At 43.8% G+C, this 27,760-nt stretch overlaps 1 protein-coding gene and 1 pseudogene across 2 annotated transcripts; both read right to left on the bottom strand.

Annotated features, from left to right (window-relative positions):
- Positions 1-362: 362 nt before the first annotated feature.
- LOC143588651 (uncharacterized) lies at positions 363-8,574 on the bottom strand. The gene is made up of 3 exons (XM_077069605.1): positions 7,709-8,574; positions 6,529-6,778; positions 363-676 (listed from the first exon to the last, which is right to left on the bottom strand). The coding sequence occupies exons 1-3, from the start codon at positions 8,518-8,520 to the stop codon at positions 485-487; spliced, it is 1,254 nt and encodes a 417-aa protein (XP_076925720.1). The 5' UTR covers positions 8,521-8,574; the 3' UTR covers positions 363-484.
- A 14,511-nt stretch (positions 8,575-23,085) lies between these two features.
- On the bottom strand, positions 23,086-24,862 carry LOC143588655 (UDP-glycosyltransferase 83A1 pseudogene; annotated as a pseudogene). The gene is made up of 2 exons (XR_013145142.1): positions 24,376-24,862; positions 23,086-24,165 (listed from the first exon to the last, which is right to left on the bottom strand). The product of XR_013145142.1 is annotated as a UDP-glycosyltransferase 83A1 pseudogene (transcript).
- Between the last annotated feature and the right edge of the window lie 2,898 nt (positions 24,863-27,760).

Genomic DNA, 27,760 nt, shown 5'->3' with positions numbered 1-27,760 from the left:
TGAGAGGAATTATGACACCCATTCCAAAACCCAGTCTCGGATTTCAGGTATTCCCATCATGTTTGAAGATCTTTTCAATCCTGTAAAAGATCCAAATTGGTAGTAGGCTGCTTGAAATACGCCTCGCTAAAAGTTCGAACTGAGACGGGATTAAACGAGCTCGAGCTAATATTAGAGGTCATTTAATAAAGGTGCTTGAGCATTAGCTTCGCATGTCAATCTTGACTTTGAATATACACACAAATATATGTACATAAATAAAATAACTATCCAGCTGAACCTAGCCAAGCTCGACCTTGGAAAACTACTTCCAAACCTAACTCAAGCTTTAGAAATAGATCTCTAAATGGGCCAAGCCTAAATAATAAAACAATCACATCTATATATTACCTTTGTATGGTATAAACCACAAGTTATGTATACACTAATATACTTTAAAATTTGGCAACCATGACATACATACATACATACACTAATGTACATACTATGAAACAAGAATCTGTACATTTGGTTGAGAGGATGAAAGAGATTCCCTATTGTGACTCTGTAAGAGGGATTCATGGGCAGAAGCGGAAGGCATGACTGGTCGAATGTTGCCTGGATTCAATGGAAACAAGAACTTGTAGTAACCGTCCATCATTGCATCAAGATTGCATGTCTCCGCAACATGTGGAATCTGTACCAACCAAAACAAATGCACAAATGTCATATTTGTGCTTTAAATGCATTTTATTTCACCAACAAAAGTTATATACAAAGGCGTAAGGAAATTTAAAAATACCACTGCAATCGCCTTTTATAGGCTTATAATTGGAGTTAGGTATAATCGCTAAATCGCCTTATGTGTCACATTTGAAGCAAAAAATATTTTTTTGTGTGGTTCTCCGCTAATATTAGATTAATTGACTTTTATTTAATGTATTAAATATATATTGGTGTAACAATATTTAGTATATATAAAACTATGAACAAAATAACAAAAAGGTAAAATATAATTTATATTATATATAAAAAAATATAATTAAAACTATATATAAATTAATCAATAACTAATAAACGAGCCAAGCTGAGCTCAAGCTTGAAAAACAACTCACGAGCCAAGCTTGAGCTTTCGTGAGCTAAAACAAGCCTGGATCCGGGCTCGGCTCGTTTGCACCCTCATCTGTAACGAGCGTGCCCCTACAAGCTTATTAATTAGATTAGAAGCTTATAGGGTGACATTATTGATCCTTCAATATGGGTTAAAACCTTGATGAGTTGAGTTTGAAAGGAGGTCATTTCGATCATACAAAATTTAAAATCAAATAATCAAAGAACCAAAAATGATACATTATGAAAAACTGAAGGTATGGAAATAAAGTTTTCACTAAGGCAAGGGTGTTGGTCAGAATGGATTTTAAAAAATGGTCATAACAGGTTTTGGCCAAAATAGGTTCGGATCATAATGGGTTAATTTGAAAAGGGTTCAAATTAATCATCCTTTTAACAGTAGCCAAATATCTAGTTGTGCCCAAGAAACTCCATGAAAATTTAGAAAAATAAACCGAATGACGTGAAAATCACAACAAGATCGTAGGCAAAAAGGGGATACAATTTAAGAGAAAAACTGTGATTGGGTTCAAAAAAACGTCTTGTTTCCCGTGGATAGATTAAAATCTCTTACTAATGATAAATGTCACTAGAAGCACAAAGATACCCTTAACACCTTATCTTTAAGTTCTTGTTTTGTAATTCAATTGCATGGCTACTAATAAGCTAGCTGAACTGCATATACTAAAGTCGCTTACATATTTCAACTTAAACTTAAGGCTAGATAGAGACACAGAGAGTGCTGAAAATTTTCAGTATAAAGACAATGCGATGACTGGGTCTAGCACCGTTGGTGGATTCAACTTCGTCTTTGCCGACAGTCATAACCATTGAAGTACCGAATAATCTGGTATTTCAATCGTAATGACTGTTTGCAAACACATAGTTGGAATTCACCGATGATACAAGGCCATCCAATAAAGCAAGCACCAACAATCACATATGTGTGTGTATTGTTAAATGTATTGCTAGTTGTTTTAATTAGGGTTTTAGCCCATGTAGTTTGCTAAAGCCCATGGGCCCTTTATGGTTTGTAGTTAGGGTTTTACTTGGGTATATATAGGTGGTTCTCCCTTTGTATTATTCACACCTTCAAGTAATAAACATTACTTCACTACAACCATCTTATTCTTTACATGGTATCAGAGCTACGGCTCTCGATCCAAACCCTAGCCGCCATCTGATCCGAACCATAGACTGACCCGCCCGCTACCAGATCTGAAACGAGCTTTAACCTCGTTATACCCACTGTTTTGTCACGAAATCTTTTTTCGAGACACCTCCTACCATCACCGCCGCCACCATCGTAACCAGCAACCTCCGAAACATCGTCCGTCAAAAAATCGCCGCCAGCTGACGCGCCGCCACGCGCCGCCCAGTCGCCGTCACTGTCTCCCACGCGCCGGCGCGTGTGGGCGCGTGACTGGGTTTCCGGTCACCGGATTTTTTCCAGATCTGTTGTTTTTTACTTCCGAAGCTTCCTGTGTTGTTAGTTTTCTGATATAACAACCTTTTCTTTTTCCGTCTGTCTCGGTTATTGTGTTCGAGTTTGTTCAAGCACCTAAGCCACCAGATCTGAAACAAACCCCAGCACCGGTTTCCGGATTTGTTTCAAACCCGTCCAGCCAGCCACTTTCGGAGTACTGTCACTGTTCACGCCGGATTTACTGTTCACGACGAGTTACTGTTCGCTGCCGGAAGTTATTGTTCACTGCCGGAATCTACCATGAGAAACGAAAAACACACGTATACATTTACTAAGGAGGAGTATGATCTGATTCAACGGTTTCTTGCCTCCCAGTTGAATCCTCCTCAAACCAACTCAGCACATCTGGGTAAGTTTTCTAGCCTCGACTCATCGTGGGTAATCGATTCTGGAGCAACACATCACATGACTGGGAATCGGGGTATTTTTTCTAGTCTTCAAAATGTTTCTCATGCACCGGTACGTCTTGCCGATGGATCTTCATGTCCCGTTCTCGGCATAGGATCCATCAGCAACTCGGAAAACCTAAAATTGTCTTCTATCCTATTTGTTCCTAAATTTCCTACCAGTCTTTGTTCAGTGAGTCAGATTACCAAACAAAACAACTGTTCTGTGACCTTTTACCCAACTTACTGCGTTTTTCATGAACTAGGAACAAACCGGGTAATTGGTACTGGTTTTGAATCAGGAGGTCTCTATCGTATATCCCCGTTTTCGCATCCTGTAGCAAACTTATGTGATTCCGCTGTCAAGGAGGCTCACTGTCGGTTAGGTCATCCCTCTACAGCGGTTCTAAGGCAAATGCGACCAGATTTACCACTTTCCTCTTTTAATTTTCATTGTGAGTCGTGTCAACTTGGTAAACATACCAGGCGTCCCTATCCCCCTAGGGTGCCTAATCGAGTCAGTTCTTGTTTTGAACTGTTGCATTCTGACGTATGGGGTCCTTGCCCTATCAAATCTACGTTGGGTTTTGAATATTTTATTATCTTTATTGATGACTATTCTCGCACTACTTGGGTTTATTTGATGAAATCTCGTAGTGAGGTATTTTCCATATTTCGAGAATTTAATGCTTATGTTCAAAACCAATTTAACACCACCATTAAAACTTTACGATCTGATAATGCTAAAGAATACTTTTCCACCGACTTTTCTTCATACTTAAAAACCAACGGCATTATTCATGAGTCATCGTGTGCGTATACATCTCAACAAAATGGTGTGTCCGAACGCAAAAATCGTCACATATTGGATGTTGCTCGCACAATCATGATCCAGTCACGTGTTCCTCATCGTTTTTGGGGAGATGCCGTTCTCACTGCCACATATCTGATTAACCGCATGCCCACGCCCGTTCTTCATGGTAAAACACCGTTTTCTGTACTATTTCCCAACGATGATCCATTTCCTCTCGCACCTAAAGTTTTTGGTTGCGTCGCCTATGTTCATGACCATCGTCCGAAAACCATCAAACTTGATCCCCGAGCCATTCGTTGTGTCTTCCTTGGTTACTCACGGGTTCAAAAAGGGTATCGGTGCTATAGCCCATCACTTCACCGATACTTTACTAGTGCTGATGTCACCTTTCATGAGTATCCTTACTTTCCCGAGTGTTCCACTCCTGTTTCTGACCTGTTTCCTGACCTCGATATACCCACATCTCCCTTCCTCCCCACCATTCCTGTGTCGATTCCCTCTACAGATCCTATATCTGCTAATTCTGACCCACCGACTGAACCTCCGCCACTACTTTTCACATATGCTAGGCGAGGTAAGGGTCAAATATCAGACACACTTGATTCACATCCAGACCGCAACCCTGAGATCTCCTCAGATCTTCCGTCTGCATCCGAACAATCTACACCTCTCACTGATACATCCTTACCCGATCCAGACACTACCCCTGATACACCCGTTTATGATCCTCCTGGTGCACCACTACCCGATATACCTATTTCTTTTCGCAAAGAACCCCGGAAATGCACTCGTTACCCGATTCAGGACCATGTTGCCTACACCCACCTATCTTCTGAATCTCATGCGTACACCTACCCTTGAGTTCTACCCGATTCCCAAAAATGTGACGAGCGCTCTCGCTCACCCAGGATGGCGACAGGCTATGGAAGATGAAATTGGGGCTCTAAAGTCCAATCATACATGGGATCTTGAAACACTTCCTAAAGGGAAGCGTATTGTTGGTTGTCGTTGGGTGTTTACAGTTAAACTACACCCAGACGGCTCCTTACACCGCTTAAAGGCTCGGTTGGTCGCAAAAGGGTATTCTCAGACATATGGCATTGATTATGATGAGACCTTCTCGCCAGTTGCTAAGATGCCATTTGTCCGTATTTGTATCGCTCTTGCTGCCATTAATCATTGGCCGCTCCACCAGCTTGATGTCAAGAACGCCTTTCTTAATGGTGTTCTTGAGGAGGAGGTATATATGGAGCAGCCACCAGGGTTCGTTGTTGAGGAGGAGGCCTCGAAAGTTTGCAGACTACGTCGTTCTCTATATGGTCTTAAACGGTCTCCCAGGGCATGGTTTGGTCGATTCTCTAGTGTTATGGGACAGTTTGGGATGACTCGGAGTGCCTACGATCACTCTGTCTTCTTTAGACACCAGAAAGGAAAGGATTATCATAGTTGTTTATGTGGATGACATTATAATCACAGGTGATGACGAGGTCGGGATCACCGAACTAAAGCAGTTTCTTCAGTCTCAGTTTCAGGTCAGCGACTTAGGTCGATTGAGGTATTTTCTTGGCATAGAAGTATCTCGCTCTCCACAAGGAATACTTCTCTCCCAACGAAAGTATGTCCTTGATATGTTGACCGAATGTGGCTTACTAGGTTGTAAACCTGTTGATACCCCAATGCTTCCTACAAAGAAACTCCTCCCAAAGGAAGGAGATCCAATGAAAGATCCTGAGCGATACAGACGATTGGTTGGTAAACTTAATTATTTAACCGTCACACGACCGGATATCTCCTTTACTGTCAGTGTTCTGAGCCAATTTATGGCTGCACCATACACCGGTCACTGGGATGCTGCCCTTCGTGTCTTAAGATATCTTAAGACCTCACCTGGTTTGGGTATATTATACTCTGATCAGGGTCATTGTCGTGTGGGTGCCTTCACGGAAGAAGGAGATGGTCGGATATCAGGGTTCTCAGATGCAGATTGGGCAGGTTGTCCGATTTCTCGACGATCTACCACCGGATATTGTGTGTTTGTTGGAGGAAATCTTGTATCATGGAAGAGTAAGAAGCAACACACGGTTTCCCGGTCGAGTGCCGAATCGGAGTATAAAGCCATGGCAGATGTAACATCAGAGATGACATGGGTACGTCGTCTTCTCATAGAACTCAGGGTTGTTTCTAATGACTTGATGAGGTTATACTGTGATAATCAATCAGCCATTCACATAGCCAAGAATCAAGTATTTCATGAAAGGACAAAACATATTGAGGTCGACTGCCACCTTATCAGAGATCGAGTAGTAGGCACACAAACTGATCCTCCATCCATTCAACCGGTTCATGTGAAGACAAACTTTCAGCTTGCAGACATTCTAACTAAACCGCTCCGGAAAGCTCAGATAGATTTCATTTGTAACAAGTTGGGCATGATTAACATCTATGCTCCAACTTGAGGAGGAGTGTTAAATGTATTGCTAGTTGTTTTAATTAGGGTTTTAGCCCATGTAGTTTGCTAAAGCCCATGGGCCCTTTATGGGTTGTAGTTAGGGTTTTACTTGTGTATATATAGGTGGTTCCCCCTTTGTATTATTCACACCTTCAAGTAATAAACATTACTTCACTACAACCATCTTATTCTTTACATGTATATATATTATTATTCAAAGAATAGATAACACTGAACTTATAAATTTTTTTAATATCGTATTTGACACGCTAATTACTTATAAAAAAATGGAATAAGCGTGTACCTGATAGATATCGCGCATGTAACCATGAAGATTTTGATATTCAACGACCTTCTTCTTTGTACATTTAAACATGACATTATATACAAGATCAAACCGAATCAAAGTGGTAAATAAACACACATCTGCTAGCGTAAGCTTATCTCCACATAAGTACCGTGAACCTCTTAAATGATCATTGATCATGTTTAAAGCACTAAACAGCTCGTTTACAGCCGTGTCATACGCTTCCTGACTTTGTGCAAACCCGCACCTGCACATCATTATCTAAATCTCACTCAATTACTTTGAAAGCACACTTCCAATCTTATATTCTTATATGATTAAAAGCTACCCGTCCTGCAACCTTAACTAAAGCTCACCCTGTAATAAGCTAGTTTAATAAACGAGATCGAGCCAGAGCTTCACTTTAAGCTCACGAGCCTACTATTTATATAACTTTTGTTTAACATATTAAATATATGTACATAATAATTATTATAATTATATATAAAATTATGATAAAAATAACTAAACAGCAAATATGTTATATATAAAATTAACGTTACAAATATATAAAAACAATTATAAAAATATATAAATAAATTAACACATAATAAACATGTCACGCTCGATCCGAGCCAGAGCTCCGCTCGTTTTGACTTACGACAGCTTGAGCTGAAGCTTGAATTAGGCTCTGCAAGTTTACTATACATTAGGTATTTATACATATTTTTTGTTATTTATATATATTTTTATATAACATTTGTATATTGTTTAGTTATTTTCATCATAATTTTACATATAACAGCATTATACAAAATATATATTTAATCACTAAATAAAAGTTATATAATAAAAGGCTTGTTCAAGCCCGATAAATGAGGCTTACGCTCGTTTCTTAAACAAGCTTATTTTAAGCCTCGTGCTCATTTAAGCTCGGCTAGATTCGAGCTTTTAACGGAGCTGATGTCGAGTGGCTCACGAGCCAACTTGGCTTGTATACACCCCCATATGAAAACTAAAACTACTCATGAACTGAGTTCGGGCTCAACTCTATCACATCCCTAAGGCCCTAATATTCCAATAGCACATGATCATTCTCAAACCGCAAATCCAAACACACCTTGACAATTCTATACTTAACAACACTTACTATGCAAATTAAAAACTAAATATCATAAAATTTTATAAAACATATTACCTGTAAACGCCATTATTAATACTTGGATATATAATCCGATTCCACTCCTCAATCTGACTCTTAAGCTCGGGCGGAGAAAGATCCGAATCAGGATTCTTTGCCACCCGATTAAACCCGGAATTCAACAGTTCAATAATATCATAACTCTCATTACATACAACCTCATTCCTATCCACATCCCACAGCATAGGAACGGTACACCTCCCATCGTACCCTCCCGAACGCCGTTTATAAACCTCCCTCACCATTTTCACCCCGTTAACCTTATCTCGAGTCGGGATAAGCTTATCCTTAACCGGGATAAGTATATCCCCCTGATCCTTGAACTCCCATGACCCGTCTAACCCCGGAGACGCAATTGAGACGGGTATTGTGTCTTGGAGGCCTTTTAAGGCCCGGACAATGAGGGTGCGGTGGGCCCAGGGGCATGGGAGTGCTGCGTAGAGGTGGAGGGTGGTTGGGTTGAGTTGGGTCGGGTCTGGGTTGCGGAATTGGGAGATGGGTCGGGTGTAGGATCCGGATGGGTCGGATGGGGCGAGCTGTGACATCATTAAGAGCCAGACGGAGTGCCAGGTGGAGCGGACGGTGGAGATGAGGAGTTGGGGTGGGAGTGATTTGCCCCAGATGAGTTTGGTGATGGAGGTGATGAATTGAGTTGGTGATGGTGATGGGGATGTGTTATTATTATTGGTTGACATTTTGGGTGTGGATCGACGGAGGGTTTTGGGTTTGAGGTTCAGTTGCCGGAAGCCGGTGAAGGTGACGGTGGTGGTGGTTGGAGAGGTGAGGAGGAGTGAGGTAACGGTGGCCATGGTTTATCTGGTTCCACGAGCACTTATTTTTGCCTACCTGTGGTTTGCTTTTAGAAATTCAATTTTCGTGTTCGTCTGTTAATCTTTTATTAACAAACGAATCGTTCACGAACATTCTATCAAACGAAAATTCATGTTCTTGTTTCTCCATTAAGGAATTGACCGTTTGTGAATGTTCGTTAATATTGTAAAGGGACAAGTGAACATTAACAAACACTAATGAACAAATGAATACACAGACATTGATGGACAAATGAACACTAACATAAACTAATGAACAAACAGACATAAACGATTACATATTAATTTCAAAAAGTATAATCATTACCGGACTTTCACGAACACTACTGGACAAGCGCGGTCTCTGTTTGTGTTCTTTTGTTAAGCTTACCGAACAAAAGTCTTTTGTTCATGTCCGATTCGTTTATTAAACGGCCAAACATAAACGAACTTCTTGCCGGAAGGACGTCCGGTTCGTTTACAACCTTAGCGGCGAGGCTAGCTTTTTTTCGAACTTATGGTAATAGTGGCGAAGCTTGGACAGAGACGTGAAAGAGGCCATACTCAATACGTATGACTTGGTCAAATAAACAAAACAAAACAACACAGTATTAGTATGTTATAGAATGAGCGTTTAAAATGTTCATCAACCTAAGCTAAAAGATTTGATGAAACTCATTCAACTTTTTCGTGTTCTTGTTAACTATAAATTCAACTGAAATAAAATTTTAAACTCCAACTCAAGTCATTCTTTTCTTACGTTTTCAATTATCAACCAACAATTGAACTAACCTGAAGAGGTAGGTCCCAGCAGAGACCAGTTGGTCCCGCAAGACTCACCTTGAACAGGGTTGTCTGCGCAAAGGCCATCTGCTCCCGCAGGACCCACCATGCTCATAGAATCTTACGCGCAGTACGCAAGCTGTACACGCAGGGAAAGCCTCCCAATGGTGAAGTACCCCGCCTGTTCCCGCAGTTGCGGATACAAGCCATCAGGGAAGGCTACCCGCAGACAGCAGGGCTACACGTACAAGACTAGCTACTTCAGCAGTCACATGAAGGCATGAGCAAGGCGGGAACAATCCCGCCCAAATGAGCCAGTCTGATTCTGAAAGATCTTTTGTACCATACCTACCAAGGTATGGATAGGACAGACGATCTGACCAGAACAGCCCATGAGCCAATCACAGGGTGACAGCTCACCGACAACAGTGCGAGGAGGAGCACCCTCTAGTACTGTTTGTCACTATTAGCCGCTGCCTACTCACCAACCCTCACTGTGGAGCAGGCGCAGCCTACAGTTGGTGGAATAGTATTACTGTTGGCCGTAACCTATTCACCAACCAGCATGGCCTGCGTACAATCCACAGTCAGTGGGACGTGCATGGTCTACAGTTGGTGGAATAGTGCAGCCGACTTTATTACTGTTGGCTGTAACCTACCCACCAACCAGTATGGCCTGTGCGTAATCCACTGTTGGTTGAACAGGAATACTATTCAGCCGGCTGTACCTTCTAGAAAACCTACCTTCGGCTATAAATACTCCAATATCTTGGAATGGTAAGATCATCTACTATCTCGTATAACTTACTTGATAATTGCTCTAATAGTATTCATATACTTTTATATTCAAAGAGCAATATAGACTGATTCTCACGCCGGAGGGTGGTCACAAGGAGGAACCCCCCCCTTCTCAGTGACGAGCTTACGGTGTCTGTTTTGCAGGTTCCCTAAAGTACAACTTACTCTGCTAGACCTAACCTTCGTGGGAAACATTATCTAGCCCCCAGATTATCCATAATCTGCCCGGGGTCACTTAGTGTTTCTTCATTGGCGCCATCCGTGCATAAAGCTAGAACTACATCTTTCTCCAGTTTTTCAAAACTTCCAAGATGACTAGAGAAATTCCGGTAACCACAACCCCAGCCACTGGGGTTAACACCGGCAACACAATGTTTACAAACACTACCCCAGCCACCCAAGCTGGGGCAAGTGAAGTACATTTTACGAACACTACCCCAGTCACTCATGTAGGGGCAAGTGGAGTAAATATTCCACTGGGATTCACTGATGCCCAGCTGGAAAAACGACCTCGAGCCCCTCGCCAAACACTTGATCAAGTGAAGGCATGGGCCGAGGCACGTCAAAGAGAATTTCAGGCTGAGTTGGACGAACGCTTGCGTTCAGTCCAACAAGCTGAGGAATTCGGTAGTACTCGCCAGCACCTCAACATGAGTAGTGAGTACGAGTACTCAGACGGCGAGGGGGAAGACTCCGACACCGACGCGAACCCTCGCCATAGGGCGAAAGGGAAGCGTAAGGAAACGGATCCCCAGCCAAAAAGGAACTTTGGGGAAGCATTCCAACCAGTCACGGAAAAAAGCTCTCGCGACTTCTCCAAGGCCTTTAGACCTACTGCTACAAACGCAGGAAGGTCAAAATTTGCAAGGGACATTGCAGAAGCAATCGCCCCGAGGAGTGCCAAACAAATGTCCAACGTTGGCACATACGATGGTCTATCCGACCCAGATGACCATCTGAACAGGTTCATTGCGGGGGCAACCGTCAGTAACTGGACGGAACCCACGTGGTGCTACATGTTCCAGATGACTCTGGTAGGAGCAGCCAGAGCATGGTTCGACCGTTTACCGGTCCACCACATTTATGACTGGGCAGACTTCCAGAACAAGTTCAGTCAACAGTTTAGTCAACAGAGGAAACACACTGAGGAGCAGTGGACGATCCTCAACTGTGTCAGAGAAGAGGATGAATCCTTACTAGACTTCATCACCCGCTTCAACTCCAAGAAGGTGAGTCTGGGCAATATCAGTGAAGACCTCGTTCGCGCCGCTTTCATTCAGGGCGCTGAATACCCAGAACTCATCCGCACTCTGACGGGTAAAGACGGTATGCCATCCACGTGGGATGCCATAATGACGGCAGCCAAGCGCTTTGCCGAAACAGAGAAACAGCTGGGAAGAGATCTCCCCCACAATACAAACCTCTACACGCAGAGGACAAGGGAGAATAATGTAAGAACCGCCCGGCTAAACAAAAAGAGGCGGCAAGGTATTTGGCAGTCAAGGATAAACTTTGACGCCCCCTCAAGCTCTCGCCCTCTGGTTGGCGGAAGGGACAAAACGCACCCTTTGAACCGAAAAAAAACCGCTGGACGCCACTCACCAAGAGCGTCACGGAGATATTTGCCACGGAAAAACTGCCATGGCCAAAAGCTCCAGTGATCCGACAGAAACCCAATGCGGATCAAAGCAAGTCTTGTGACTTCCATGGGACAAAGGGCCATAGCACTGAGGAGTGCACATCCTTGAGGGACATCGTCGAGACATTCGTCAAGGATGGGAGGCTCGCACACCTCGTGGCATCTATCAAGAAGGGAGGAAGGAACGACAACAGGTACAGGGGTAACGGACGGAAGCCCGTCGACATTAGCATCAACATGGTCCATGGTAAGGTCAGAGGAAGAAAGAGACCAATGACCGAACCATGCGCATGGAAGGAAGCAGAAGTGCGCTTCCCGCGAGTGCCGGGAGGCCCAAACAAAGAAGGCCCCATTGTCATTAAAAGCCAGCTGGGGCACTACATCACCTCCCGCACCCTCGTTGACAATGGCGCATCGTCGACAGTGATGTACAGGCAGTTCTTCGACAAGCTCGATGATGAAGACAAGGAACGCCTGGAGACGGTCTACGCTTCAATGGAAGGGTTTGACGGCAGCATGAACACTCCCTTGGGCATCCTATCTTTCCCCGTCACTCTCACTGATGGGAATTATTCACGCACGGAGGATGTGGATTTTGTTGTGATGAAAAAACCACATCATACGTATGACATCCTATTCGGGAGAGACGGGATGGCAAGATTCAACGCTGTGGTATCCTCAGTCCACGGCATGATGGGATGGCCAACAACTGAAGGCGTAGCGATGATCACGGGCATTCCCCAGGTATGCATCGCATCTGTCTCCTCTAAACCCAAACCGAAGATGGCCAAACAAACCATCACTGAGCCTGAACAGTGGGCATTCAATGGGAAATATCCCGATCAGGCCGTTACCATTGGCCCGACAATTGTTGATCCAACACGCACCTTACTCAAGCGCTTACTGCAGCGAAACGCAGACATCTTCGCGTGGACACCAGCCGACATGACTGGTGTACCCCGGGGAAAGGCAGAGCATAAGCTCAAATGCGATCCGGCCGTAACGCCGATCGTACAAAAGCGCAGAGTAATGGGGCCCGAGCAAACCAACGCGTGCAGAACCCAAGTCAAGGAACTCCTTGATGCGGGCATCGTGCGCGTTAGCAAATATCAAACATGGGTTGCAAATCCCGTAATGGTACCGAAGAATAACAAACAATGGCGCATGTGCATAGATTTCAAAGATTTGAATAAAGCATGCCCCAAAGATTGTTATCCGTTGCCAGAAATTGATCTCAAGGTGGATTCGGTGGCACCATTTCGCCTTAAATGCTTCTTGGATGCGTATAAGGGGTACCATCAAATCCACATGGCTGTGGATGACCAGGACAAAACCGCCTTTCGGACGCCCGATGGCACATTTTGTTATAAAATGATGCCGTTCGGACTTAAGAACGCGGGGGTCCACGTACCAACGACTAATGGACAAAGAGTTTCACGCCCAAATTGGGAGAAACTTGGAAGTCTATATGGATGATTTGGTCATCAAAAGCCCCGAGCCAGAGACGATGTTGAAAGACATTGAGGAAACTTTCAACACGCTCAGAAAGATAAACATGAAGCTCAACCCGAGCAAGTGTTCATTTGGGGTGGAAGAAGGGAAGTTCTTAGGGGTCATTATTACTAAAGATGGCTTCAGAGCGAACCCTGAAAAGGTCGAAGCCATTGTCAAAATGGAATCACCTACCACCATAAAACAGGCTCAAACACTTAATGGACGACTAGTCGCGCTTAACCGCTTTTTGGCAAACCATGCGGATAGGTCGTTCCCTTTTGTGTCAACACTAAGAAATTGTTTAAAGAAAACGCACTTCCGCTGGACACCAGAAGCGGAAGCAGCTTTCCAGGAGATTCGATCACGCCTGATCGAACTCCCAACACTCACAGCACCACAAGCGGGAGAGGAGTTAATCCTATACCTCTCCGCAACAGATAGAGCAACCGGGGCAGTCCTGCTTGTAGAACGAAAAAGGCATCCAGATGCCAATCTATTATGTTAGCCGCGTGCTGGCAGACGCGGAAACCCGGTACTCTACCCTGGAAAAACTGGTCTTGGCACTTATACACGCTTCACGCAGGTTGAGACGATATTTCCAGGGTCACCCAATCACTATTCTCACCAACTTCAAACTCTCAAATGTTCTAGGCAAACCCGAGTTATCGGGACGCCTAGCCAAATGGGCAATTGAATTGGGAGAATATGCGATTCAATACAAGCCGAGACCAGCCATTAAAGGCCAGGTCCTGGCTGATTTTATTGCCGAAGTCCCCGCTGCGCGGGAGAAAGAGTGCCAGGAGGAGGTTCAACCCTCCCCAGCACACGAAATCGATGAGGTCTGGCGACTCTATACTGATGGAGCAGCTAGTAACGAGGGTTCAGGCGCAGGGTTAAAATTAACAAACCCAGCAGGCCAGGAATATACTTATGCTATTCGGCTAGATTTCCCAAGTACGAATAACGAAGCTGAATATGAAGCATTCCTGGCCGGATTGAGGATTGCGCGTAAAATGGGTGTAAAAAATTTGGAAGCCCATGTAGATTCCATGCTAGTGGCAAACCAAATAAACGGGACGTACACGGCTGTAAATGACACAATGGCCCTGTACCTTGCCCAGGCCAAAGCCATCATGCGCGATTTTAATGATTGTAAAGTGATACATGTCAAGCGCAGCGAAAACAAATCTGCGGATGCGTTAAGCAAGCTTGCATCACTGGCCTTCACCCACTTGGGTAAGGACATCCGCGTGGAACTCCTCGAAACACCATCAGTCCCGCACAAGGAAATTTGTGTCATCCAAACCGGTACAGAAACATGGATGACCCCAATAATAAAATACCTTGAAGCAGGAACGTTACCAGAGTCGAAGTCACAGGCAAGAAAACTACGCTGTAAAGCACTGAATTATCAGCTGGTCAATGACACCCTTTACAGACGTAACTTTCTTGGCCCATTGTTAAGATGCGTGGACAACCAAGATGCTGACTACCTCCTAAGGGAGGTTCACGAAGGCATCTGTGGAGTACACGCAGGCCCCCGCGCTGTGGTAGCCAAGCTAAACAACGCGGGATACTTCTGGCCGGGTATGCATATGGACGCGTTGGCATACATCAGAAAATGCAGATCTTGTCAGCTTTACGCACCCAACACGCATCGCCCGAAAAATGAACTTGTTCCTGTCACTTCCTCATGGCCATTTCAGAAGTGGGCCATTGACGTGACAGGCCCATTTCCAACAGCAGCTGGGAATGTTCAGTTCCTAGTGGTGGCCATTGACTACTTCACCAAATGGATAGAAGCGAAACCTTTAGCCCAAACAACCGCAAAGCATATCAAAAAATTTATTTGGGAATTTATTATTTGTCGTTTTGGACTTCCACAGAATTTGGTAAGCGACAATGGCACCAACTTTGCTGACAAGAAGCTACAGCAGTGGCTGAAAGAACTTCAAATCACCCACACCTTTACCTCAGTGGCACACCCGCAAGGTAACGGTGAGGTAGAAAGAGCAAACAAGAGCATCGTCGAAGGCATCAAGAAAAGACTCTTGGAACACAGATCCGGCTGGGTGGACGAGCTTCCGCATGTCCTTTGGGCAAACAGAACGCTGAAGAAGACCAGTACGGGAGAAACCCCGTTCAGTCTCACTTATGGCACTGAAGCCATGATCCCAGTCGAAATCGGTTTACCCTCACCAAGGGTCTTAATCCAACCAGAAGACAATGATGCGGAAAGACGGTTAGACCTTATGCTAACCGAAGAGCGCAGAGACTTAGCCGCCGTGCGTGAAGAAAACTACAAACGACAAATGCAAAAGTACTACAACACGCGGGTAAAACTCTGCAACTTCAAGGAAGGAGACTACATACTGCGTAACAACGAGGCTTCGAACCAACAACGCCCAGGAAAGTTGGCCCCGATTTGGGAAGGGCCATACATCATCAAAGAAGTTCTGGGAAAGGGCGCGTACCGGCTCGAAAGGCTCGATGGCACTCCCATCCCTAGAACATGGAATGGAGCTCAATTACGCAAATGTTATATGTAGATCAATTCCAACTTGTAAAGAAAAGGCCTAGAGCCACTTCTAATGGAAATGATTCTCCTTTCACGATGTATTGATAGCTTGTAACCTATGAACTTCCCTTACGGGAAGAAGTAGTTGCGTGTGGAAGGCGGCAATACCCGCATAAACACAACGCCAAAATGTTAAAAAAGTTCCTAAGGAAAACCTACACGCAGGTCAGATGTAGGTAAAGTTTAGCCATCCTTGGAAGTGCAAGTGACGGTCTTACCCGCACAATCACGAACAAGGAAGCCAAACTTAACTTACCGTCTACCACGTTATAAGGTTAACTTATGAACACTTAAAAAAAGGACAAGAAAAACCTACACGCAGGTCAGATATAGGTCTAAAGTTAAAGCCATCCTAGTAAGTGCAAGTGACGGTTACACCCGCACAATCACGAAAGAGGGAGCGAAAACTTTAGTCCATTATCAACCACGTTCAAAGGTTTAACTTAATGCCTTAGAAATTTTGAAAAACCTACACGCAGGTCAGATAAAGGGTAAAGATTAGCCATCCTACCAAGTGCAAGTGACGGTTTTACCCGCACAATCACGAAGGAGGAGGCGAAACTTTAACCCATTATCAACCACGTTCAAAGGTTCTTATTCTAAGCACTTGGGAAATTGCTAATTTAAACTAAGTATGCAAGTCATAAGTTTATAAAGCAAAGAACCCAAGGAAATAACAATCTTATACGCAAAGAGATTAATATTTCACAATCAATTACAAGAAGGGCTGGGTAACTACCCGCCTAAAAGAAATCTATACAAAGCAAAGTCTATCCTAGCAGCGGGAAGGGATCTTCAGGATCAGGCTTCAGGGCCACCTCCGCTTGGGCCAGCACCATCAGAGCGCGGCTGCCCAAGGAAAGCCTTAAGGATGTTTAGCCCATCATCAGCAGCAGCGACTTCATTCACCTTCTCCACCACTGGATGCGGGAAGGCAGCATACTGATTCACAGCTTGGTCATAAGCAGCTTCAGTATTAACATTGAATAAAGGGAAGTTGGAGGGCGGAAAGCCTCTCTCAGCAAACCCTAGACCAAGCAGGAAGCCAGTCTTCTGCCCATCCTCATGAGAAGCGTTGAGGGCTGCGCTCATTGCATCGTCGTAAGAGGTCTCTGAGAGGACCTGACGCACAACCTACAAAAGAATACTTAGAACATTTTCTAATTACGAGCAGAAAGCGTAAAGAAAAAGAGGATACCTGAGGCAACGCTTCTCGAAGCAACCATTGGAGGGTAGCTTGACTTTCTTTACAAGCACGTTCGGCTCCGCTTTTATCAAGGTTGGCAAGTTGAACTTCCTTGGCGGCAGCTTCTTCGACGCTTTTGAGTTTCCTTTCAGTACGGTCAAGCACCCCCCTCTGGTCAAGGATCTCCTGCAGCTTCTTGGCATCTTCCATTGCCAAGGCGTCATGAGCATGCTGAAGAGCCTTTAATTTGCATTTAAGCTGCTCATTCTCTTCGCGAAGTGGCTCAGCAACAGCTTCAGCCTTGGCAGCCCTCTCAGTTGAGTTTCGCGCAGTCTCCTTGGCCAGCCGAAGCTGTTCATTCACAGCTTGGGCAGCCTTGGAGCGGGCCTCGAGTCGCGCCTGGACTTCAACCTCAAGGGCCTTGAATGCCTTCTCCTTCTCGGCTGCGGCAGCGGCCAACTGCCGGTTCTCCTCCCGAAGAGCCCGCGCTTCAGATATATCTTTGGCGCGAGCTGCTTTTAACTTGTCGTTTTCACGACAAAGCAGCTCGACGCGGGGCTGCGTTCGGGCCTGGAGAACCCGAAGCTCATTGGTTAGCCTACCCTCTTGGTAGCTAGCCATGGCTTCCCCCAACGCACCATGAGGAGCAGCGTGGCGAGCCCAGTCCACGCACTCCACAGGGGTGCGAAGGGTTGTTCCTCGGCGTATGTTCCATCTTGGAACATACACTTCATTGGAATCCGACACTGCAAAAGAAACAAAGGCAGTTAGGAAAAGATGATAAAAATATGTAAAGGAAAAAGAACCCTACGTACCTGTAGGGTCAATAACAGGCCGATAGCCGCCAAACCCATCACCTGAACCTAAAGGAAATCCATCCAACAGGTCAGGCAGACGGGAAGGTGGCATAGATCGGCGGGAAGCCTGGCGCATACCTGAAGGTCCGGCCGTCGGTGCCGGTGGCGCAGGTATAGTGGCAGCCGCTGTGGTAGCCATGGTTGGCGCCACCTCCTCAGCAACAGTAACCGCCGGCTCCGTGAAAGATGCTGTAAAAATTGCACTCACGGCCGGCGGAGACACCTCAGCTGGAACAGCCTCAGGAAGGCTGGAACCAGCGGAAGCAGGCGTAGACGCCTGGGTCGATGCCTCGGGAAGGCTGACCGAGCCTACCGTCATTGGCGGGGGAATACTTGCTCCAACTCCACCCTGGAATGCGTCAACATCCACACCTACACAAGCAAAAGTGTTAGAAAAATTTATTTTAAACAACAAATCTAGACAAGAATTATGGGGGGTACTTACGGGGTTTCTTGAGCTTGAACGCACGGACGAGCGGGGGCGAACCCGATGGAGCCGGCCTCTTGCCACCGGTAACCGTCGTTGCCGCTGCCTCCTCGGAGGTGACACCTGCAGCCTCCGGAGCGGTGGTCTCTTCACCACCGGGCTTCCCCGCCACCTCTGCATTATCTGACTCCGAGTCAGATAGGACTACCGGGTCGGCCGTAGAGGCCACCTTCTCCTTGCCCTTCGCGACGGCAGCCTTTCTCTTCCGCACCAGTGGAGGACCTTCTGCGGATTCCTCAGAAGAAGAAATGTCATGAACTCCAGCAGCAGGCACAGCTTTGAGAGGTTCAGGGTAGAAGATAGGCTTACCTGGCCGACGGTGGCTCAGGATCTCTTGGCCTGGCGGGTAAACCTCCACAAACCGACCCGCAGTCTGCTCGAGGATGGGCAACTCGTTCTCGTCCAGAGCACGAGTACCCATCCGCGCAGGACCATCTTCCTCCCGCGGATTCAGGAGCGACTGAAGATCGTTACCCTCTGAAATCAACAAGAAAGTTAGAAAAAATCGTAGTCAGCAAAAAAGAAACAAGACATACCATAAGGGGTAGAGTTCGAACCATATTCAAGGACGATCGGAACCTTATCCGCATTCGACGCCTTCCACACCCGGCTCATCCCCAGCATCACCATCGCCGACTCCGGAAAACGGAAAACCGGGGACTGGACCCGGGATATCTTCGAAAACCATTCCGCCTCCTCGTAGTTAAGGGCGGGAAGGTTCGGAAGCGCCTGGCCATTCTTAAACTTCATGGCGATGGGGACGGCGCGAGCGGATATGAAGAAGAACTCTCTTCTCCATGAGCGAAGACTCCGCTCGGTGGTACAAATCTTTAAACCCTTTATACGGGTTGTAAGAGTGTACCACCCCTGGATGCACCTCCAAGTGTAGAAGGTCATCAGACGGTCAACAAAGGGCTCAAGGCCCAGTATCCGGCACACCCACTCAAAGTGCCGGACCTTGGCAATGGCCATGGGGTGCACCTCTGTCAGGTGCACACCGTGCCTCTCCAGGACACGGTACACAAACTTTGTCAACGGAAACCTAAGGTTTCCGTAGACAAAGAATGCAGCATAAACCCCGATCTTGCCACTAGGGGCATCGTACACAGTATGGTGGGGTTCAGGAAACTCAGGCTCGAGAGACTCGAGCATGAACTTCCTGACGATATACTGGTACAGATCGACAGGAAGAGAACACTGGCATTCGCCAGCAGTCTTCTGATCATCAGTATCATGAGAAGACATGGTGGAAAAAAGAAAAAGATTTCAGAGTAAGGCTTTACTGAACAGAAAAATTTGCCGGAAATTACTTGAGAAGAAGAAGAAAGGTGAAAGTGTGAATTACAGATAACTCTCTTCCCCTTTATATAGTAATCGCAATTAATGCGGTGAATTTAATGCGGAGGAGAGAGAAATCAAAGGTGCAATGAAACTATGACACGTGGCAAAAAGCAGGCTGGCAACAGCTGTTGAAAGGACGTGTGCCAGTAATTTCGCGGCCACGCGCCAGAAAAATCACGCCCACGCGCCTGAAAAAGCGACTGGAATGACCATGTTCTGTCACGTCACCATAACTTCCTGCACGTCCTGACACAGTCAGAAGAAACTGTCGCGCGACGTTTCAGAGGTTTGGACTGTTCTTATCTTTTCACCAACTCTTCGAATTTCAAAATTCAAAATTCGAAAATATTAAAAAGTAAGCGGGAAAATCCCCCCTTACCTTGGCAAACAAGTAACCGTAAGACGGATGCGGGTACAGTGTTAAGGCGAAACCCTTCACACACCTAGCACCCGCAGGGAATTGAAGCCAAGAAAACCTTGGCAAACAAGTAACCATAAGACGGATGCGGGTACAGTGTTAAGGCGAAACCCTTCACATACCTAGCACCCGCAGGGAATTGAAGCCAAGTATTCCTCGGCAACCAAGTAACTATAAGACGGGTGCGGGTACAGTGTAAAGGCAAAATCCTTCACATACCTAGCACCCGCAGGGAATTAACGCCAGGAATACCTTGGAAGTAAAGTAACCGTAAGACGAGCGCAGGTACAGTGTTAAGGCAAAACCCTTCACATACCTAGCGCCCCGCTGGGAATTGAAACCAAGAAGGATCTTCTGGGCAATGCTTGCGGAAACGGAAATAACATCCCCGCATAGCGGGAGCGTCGAGAACTACGTTGTTTGAAGCTCCAAGATGGAATTGGTGGTCTTAACATAATTGATCACTATGTTCGAAACTACCAAAACCTCATGGAAAATACATACAACTGGGACTCAATGCTCCTGACTTGCGAGGAGGTTACAGACCTACCCGCATCATACCCAAAGACCAAGCAGGAAACTCGGGCATTTCTGCAAGTGACAAGGACTTCCCATGGAAAACCTTACAAAACCCTTTTCAAAACCCTTTGCTTAAGTCCAAAAGTTCACCTCACTTTATTAAACACGCATGAGAAGAACATTGGACTGGGGGGACTTGAAGAGGTAGGTCCCAGCAGAGACCAGTTGGTCCCGCAAGACTCACCTTGAACAGGGTTGTCTGCGCAAAGGCCATCTGCTCCCGCAGGACCCACCATGCTCATAGAATCTTACGCGCAGTACGCAAGCTGTACACGCAGGGAAAGCCTCCCAATGGTGAAGTACCCCGCCTGTTCCCGCAGTTGCGGATACAAGCCATCAGGGAAGGCTACCCGCAGACAGCAGGGCTACACGTACAAGACTAGCTACTTCAGCAGTCACATGAAGGCATGAGCAAGGCGGGAACAATCCCGCCCAAATGAGCCAGTCTGATTCTGAAAGATCTTTTGTACCATACCTACCAAGGTATGGATAGGACAGACGATCTGACCAGAACAGCCCATGAGCCAATCACAGGGTGACAGCTCACCGACAACAGTGCGAGGAGGAGCACCCTCTAGTACTGTTTGTCACTATTAGCCGCTGCCTACTCACCAACCCTCACTGTGGAGCAGGCGCAGCCTACAGTTGGTGGAATAGTATTACTGTTGGCCGTAACCTATTCACCAACCAGCATGGCCTGCGTACAATCCACAGTCAGTGGGACGTGCATGGTCTACAGTTGGTGGAATAGTGCAGCCGACTTTATTACTGTTGGCTGTAACCTACCCACCAACCAGTATGGCCTGTGCGTAATCCACTGTTGGTTGAACAGGAATACTATTCAGCCGGCTGTACCTTCTAGAAAACCTACCTTCGGCTATAAATACTCCAATATCTTGGAATGGTAAGATCATCTACTATCTCGTATAACTTACTTGATAATTGCTCTAATAGTATTCATATACTTTTATATTCAAAGAGCAATATAGACTGATTCTCACGCCGGAGGGTGGTCACAAGGAGGAACCCCCCCCTTCTCAGTGACGAGCTTACGGTGTCTGTTTTGCAGGTTCCCTAAAGTACAACTTACTCTGCTAGACCTAACCTTCGTGGGAAACATTATCTAGCCCCCAGATTATCCATAATCTGCCCGGGGTCACTTAGTGTTTCTTCATAACCTAATTTCAAAACTGAATAACCGAACCACTTCTAATCTATGCTAGTCGATTTTCAAAGATAGATGACACTATTAACTCTTTTACGAACACAACTCCAACCACATGAAAACACTATAACCTTAATCGTACAACAAGCATTTCTGCATGACCTTTTTGTAAGCTGAATACCATACGACATCAGCTTGGAAAATCATCATTTTGGTCATCATCATACATGCATATTTTTGCAAACTAGAATGGTGACAAGACACATTGTAGGACTCGAGTAGAATACAACCTGTTGCAAACACCTTTAAGAATCATGACCAAACAACTTTGTTAACAAGTGAGTTCTCGTGTGCCCACTTTTACATAATTTTTATTTTATTTTTATTTTATTATTATTATTATTTTTTTTTGCGGGAAACATGTTATACTTATGCACTTGTTCGTGAATATTAATGTATATGAAATGAGTTGGGAATACTATCACATTTAACTCCCCACAATTACATGATCATATAACTTGGAATTAAGCCGTGGAATACATGAATAGTACTATTTGAGATGGCACCCCTTTGATGGTTGGTTACTTGGTTGTGCCAACTTTGTTGTCAAATGAATGCATATTATCCATTATTAATGTTACATAATAAGACAAAGTTTTGGGTCGTACAATGAAGTCAGGGTTTGGCTATGGGCTCATTGTAATTTCACATGCTTGATATAGTGAAAGGAATTGTTTACTTGTGTCTTAAACTCACTATCTCACCAACTATTTTTAGTCGGCGTTATGCTTTTCAGTAAATGGTAACTAAGCTATCAATATGGGGAAAACGATTAGGAATATATGAGTAAACCTTCTAGTTTGAATCTATGTTTAAGCATTTAGACTATATTTTGTGGACCTTGTCTTCATTTTTAAGACTTTGCATCGTGTTGCTTCTAACTTTAAGATTGGAAATGGAAGTGTAGTATTCACATATGAACAATGTTGTTTTGAAACCATATTTCATTGCACCACACATTTACGTTTTAGTAGGGTGTGACTATAACTTATCTAAATTACTGATTTACTTATCTAAATTGCACCACACATTAATGAGGGTCAGAAATTTTATACTGTTGGAGTAGCTGAGATGACGGTTTGAAATTATGTAGCATTGTCGATGCTCTTATACTAGATAATAATCACATAATATAACATGGCTAGCTTGTATATATAATAAAATAAATATAAACAACATCCAAAAAGCAATATCAACAATACCAGGCTAAACCTCACTTTAGTAGAGTATCACACTACTTAAATACATTAAACATTTGTGGCAGAATTTTCTAGACAATAAACTGAACTTATTAGCACTTAACAAGAGAATAGAGTGTTGTTGTCTGATGTAATTTGGTTTCATAATAACAGCGCATATCACATACGAAAACTGTCTTCATATTTCTTTAATCCATTCAATAAAATTGCTAAGATTTTTGTGTGAGCAACCTCCTTCTCTTACACTACTAGTAACCCTTTCTTTAATATCCAACGCCTTTTCTCTGAATGATTTGTCGCTGAGTAGCTCCTCCACCTTACTTGTTATTTCTCCTTGAGTAACGATGCCTTCTTCATTTTTTAGCCGTAGCCCGCTCCTCCAAATGTCACAAATGTAAGTCTCATTGTGAAACTGATCAGCGAAGTATGGCCAACACAAAAAAGGGACTCCATTTGTGACACCTTCTAAAGTAGAGTTCCAACCACAGTGACTCATGAAGCATGCTATAGAAGGATGAGTTAGGACCTTTTGTTGTGGTGCCCAACTCACGATTCTTCCACGAGAACCTACTCTTTCCATATATCCATTCGGGTAAGTAGTTGTAGTCTCCTTGGTCATACCCGGGCGCACCACCCACAAGAACGGTTTGTTGCTGAGTTCAAGACCAAGTGCCAATTCTTCAAATTGAGTTTGGTTGAATATAGTGAAGCTTCCAAACGCAATATAAATGACTGAACATGGTTTTTGTTGATCTAGCCATGTTAAGCAGGCCGCGTCCTCTTGCCAAAAGTGACCAGCTTGGTCAGCAAGCCGATTGCTCGCGAGCAAAGGGCCTATTTGCAACAACTGCGGGTACAAGCTAAATGCTGCATACTCCAACTCAGTAGTTGAGTTGCATATGAACCATTCTGTCAATCTAGAAGCCTCTTCAGCTTCTTTTACAAGTTGAAGGCGGCTTCTATGGTAGCCACGTCTGTAAAGCACGCCCATCCGAGGTTCTTAGATTTTATAGCCGGCATGGTTTCTGACAACCGGATTATCTGATCTTTTAGAGGCACACCTACATAAATAGTCCAGAGAGATTTAAATTAACATCTTGGAGTCAAAGTACACTGAAGATGGCAACACACATGTTTATCTAATTATTTTGAAAGTCTAGAAAATAGGAGTTTGTTTGAATTCTAGTATGACAAATATATGTCTAGGTTATATATATACAAATGTTTGGTATATATACAAACATGCATATAACTAATCATACATGTCTTACCTTTATTGTTTATGATCCCATCATCAATGAGTTTCTGAAAGGACAACATGGGGACCAATATAGCAACTGAGGCAGGCCAGAAGGCTGCTATTCTAATTCCCATCTTCTTTGCAACTTTTAAGGCCCATCCCATGCAATCATCAGCAATAACACAAGTAATTTTACAACTCATGTCTTCTTTGTTAATTGTCTCTATTAGTTCTTCAAGCTTGTGTGGCATGGTTTGCAATATTGACAAGGACAACTTACAAATGTCACTCCTATCCTCCCATATTTCTAACCCATCCGGGATCGAAACCATCTGCATTAGATCTCCAAAACCATCTTTGTCTAACCAATTGTTTGTCACGAGCTTGTGGTTAACCTCTGTGTTGACATAGGTAACCTTTACTCCTTGTGCGACTAGCTGTTGAGCAAGCTCCATTGTAGGAATTACATGGCCTTGTGCGGGATAAGGTATTACTAGAACATGAGGTTTTGCGGCCATGATTTAGAGATTTTAGAGAGTTCTTAAGAACTTGTGAATATTCTTGATGCTTCTATATATACATGATTGTCATTTTATAGACGAACAGAAACGGCCTTGTAGATTTTAGTTTTTTTTTCTTTTCATATATAATTCCAACTTGGGTTAGTTTGTTTTGTCATACATGGTGTGTTATTCGTTCTCTTGTGGCCTCGTTGATGTTAACATGACCTCTAAGTCAAATATATGTTAATCAAATATTTCTGGACCAAGTAACAATATTTCTTGGACATGGTTTGATGTCACACCAGTTAAGTCTATATATATTAATCTCACCTTCTTATCATTTAGGTACGGTACCATCGTGGGGACGCGATGGAACTGTATGAAAGCATGATGCAACAAAACAAATAATACAACGTGGAACTAATGGAAACCAATGGAAGGATATGTGGTATATAGATCTTATTTGCACACATTTGTATATGGTCAAATAATAAATTAGCTAGGTCATCGGCAACATGCTAAATTATAGAACACAAAATTAAAGGAAAGTAAATGGTAGTCAATATTATGCCCAGAAGATGCCATTTAACATGTGGTCTGTTCAGTTGGTATAGAGGTAGGGTATCAAAAAGACTCAAATACCCTTAAGTATCACCCGCGGGTAGGAAAGGAATCCTTCATATGCCAGCCGCGGAACATATGGATCATCCGCATAAACATAATAGAGGAAGAACACCCTTACATCACACGCGGAAGCATCCAGGCACCCTCAGACGTCATCCGCATGATAGCACATCTATTCGCCGAGTTGACCGGAAGGCAATGCCAACGGAACAGCTGTAAATAACTAACTATCTTCTAGAAGAATAACCACGGTCGTTACTTGAAGAATACGTGACACATCGACCAATGAATGGACACCTGGCCAGTTTGTTATAACCGTGCAAATGGCCAGGGATCAATTCGTCCTATCATAGAATGACGCGTGTCCAGGTTGTTATACCTATGCACATGGGACGTATGGCTCAACCTATCACATAAGGACACGCGTCTAGACGGTTATTGGATATCTTCTAGAATGAGACAGCTGGCTCAATCACAATTCCCACATCCTTCGGCTATAGATACCCTCTTCATATGCACGAGGTACACATTCACTCCCAAGTATTTACTCTCAATACTCTAGTACTTTCTCTACGTTAGAACGGTACTTATTCTCACGCCGGATGGTGGTTACGGGAAACCCCCCCTCTTGTCCTTCCCATAACGAGCTCACGGTGTCTGTTTTGCAGGTTTCGGTCACTGGACTTTGGGAAGTTGTGCTCATATCGTGTTGGTTGTTGTTGTATCTCACCCGGTTGACTCATTAGATCCAGTTTCCGTATAGGGGATCGGATTAGTGTTTCTTCAGTTGGTTTATGCGCGGTGCCCAGGTTCTTGTGTTGACTTGGTCAGCGGCTCAGCGCATGTATCCACATCATCAATCCCCTTTTGGTCCTCGTGGGTGATGGGTCGGGTATTGGTTTCGATTCATATCAGTTATGAATATTTGTGGTTTGGAATATTCCAGTTATCAACAGAAGTTGGAAGTTTGATGTGCATTTTTATGGGTATTTTTTTGATAAATACAAATGTGGTCACACAAACATGCATCGTTATTCAGTTATTCGTTAATCCTTGATGGGCGATGGCCAAATGAAAGTAGTACACAAATAACTTTAATTAATTTGTGGTGATTACTTGATGGCGTGTTGTAATCCAACCCAACCCAACCCAACCCAACCCGTGAGTATACATAACAACATTTGAATAATAACGAATTATGAAATTATATGAACCTTCGTGAAAATATATAATTGTGATTTTGAGAATATATATATATAACGGCATTCCAAAAAATAATCTGATCGATTAACTTCTTTTAATTACGTGATTGCACTTAGTGTACCGCTCGGTTAGGTTGTCACTCAAAAAAGAGTAGTACTCCTAATGGTCTTTTTTGTAGACATTTAATGTTTTGAAGTGATTTTTTGTAATGTGAGATAGCAAATAATTAAAGCCTTACGGAGATAGTCTACATTTTACAGGAATATTGTAAGTTACAATAAAAATACTCTCCTAGCTCACATTGGAAATTATATTACAGTGACGTGTATAAAATAAAATAAACATTACATAAACATAAAAAAATTCATATATAGTCTTTGGCTTTGTTCTTCACTGCAGCAGTTGAACAAACTTCAGTTAGTGTTGGTTAAGGCTTCGTTAACGCAAGTCTCTTAAATTGATTTTGAATATCCTCTATGAGACCTTGTCTGTCACAGTTATAACAACCAAAACATTTTGAATAACCTCTATTTGTATGCTTGTTGCAAAACAAAAACTTAATAAAACTACCAACAATTAAGGTAAAATAGATGGATTTATAAGTTAACTATGCATGCCTATGACGTTCGCCAACAAAGACACCTATCAACAGTCTATATTAGCGACACCGTTACAACCTAGAATCGTATAAATGTATAGTATAATAGGATAAAGTTCATTGGAACTTATAACCATAAGACAAGAGATCAACAATTTGACATTACTCTAGACACACTCTAACTTATCTCAGACCACAAAGCAATTTATATTATTAATTAATTAATAATGTCTCAACTCAGATACAACCAAATTACTGATGCGGTAGCTGAATTGGTGGTTCGAAATTATGTAGCAATATAACATTGTGGGTGCTCTTATACTAGATATAATATAACATGGCTAGCTTGTATATTTAATCAAACAAATATAATATAAACAACATCCAGAAAGCAGTAAGCAACAATACCAGGCTAGACCTCACTATAAGTAGTATCACATTGCATACATACATGAAAATTTTGTGGTAGAATTTTCTAGACATTAAAT

The sequence above is a fragment of the Bidens hawaiensis genome, unplaced genomic scaffold (assembly GCF_021521415.1).
Source record: "Bidens hawaiensis isolate Kalapana, Puna unplaced genomic scaffold, B.hawaiensis_p1.1 tig00036673_1, whole genome shotgun sequence".
NCBI lineage: Eukaryota > Viridiplantae > Streptophyta > Magnoliopsida > Asterales > Asteraceae > Bidens > Bidens hawaiensis.
The sequence above is the reverse complement of the archived record's forward strand: the minus strand, read 5'-3'. Positions and strand labels throughout refer to the sequence as shown.

Bases quoted from the DNA above. Each gene is read 5' to 3' on its own strand.
- LOC143588651 (XM_077069605.1), bottom strand. From the start codon at position 8,520: ATGGCCACCGTTACCTCACTCCTCCTCACCTCTCCAACCACCACCACC. The intron at 6,779-7,708 runs GTAATATGTTTT...AATGATGTGCAG, and splicing joins ATTAATAATGGCGTTTACAG to GTGCGGGTTTGCACAAAGTC. The intron at 677-6,528 runs GTACACGCTTAT...TGGTTGGTACAG, and splicing joins ACATGCGCGATATCTATCAG to ATTCCACATGTTGCGGAGAC.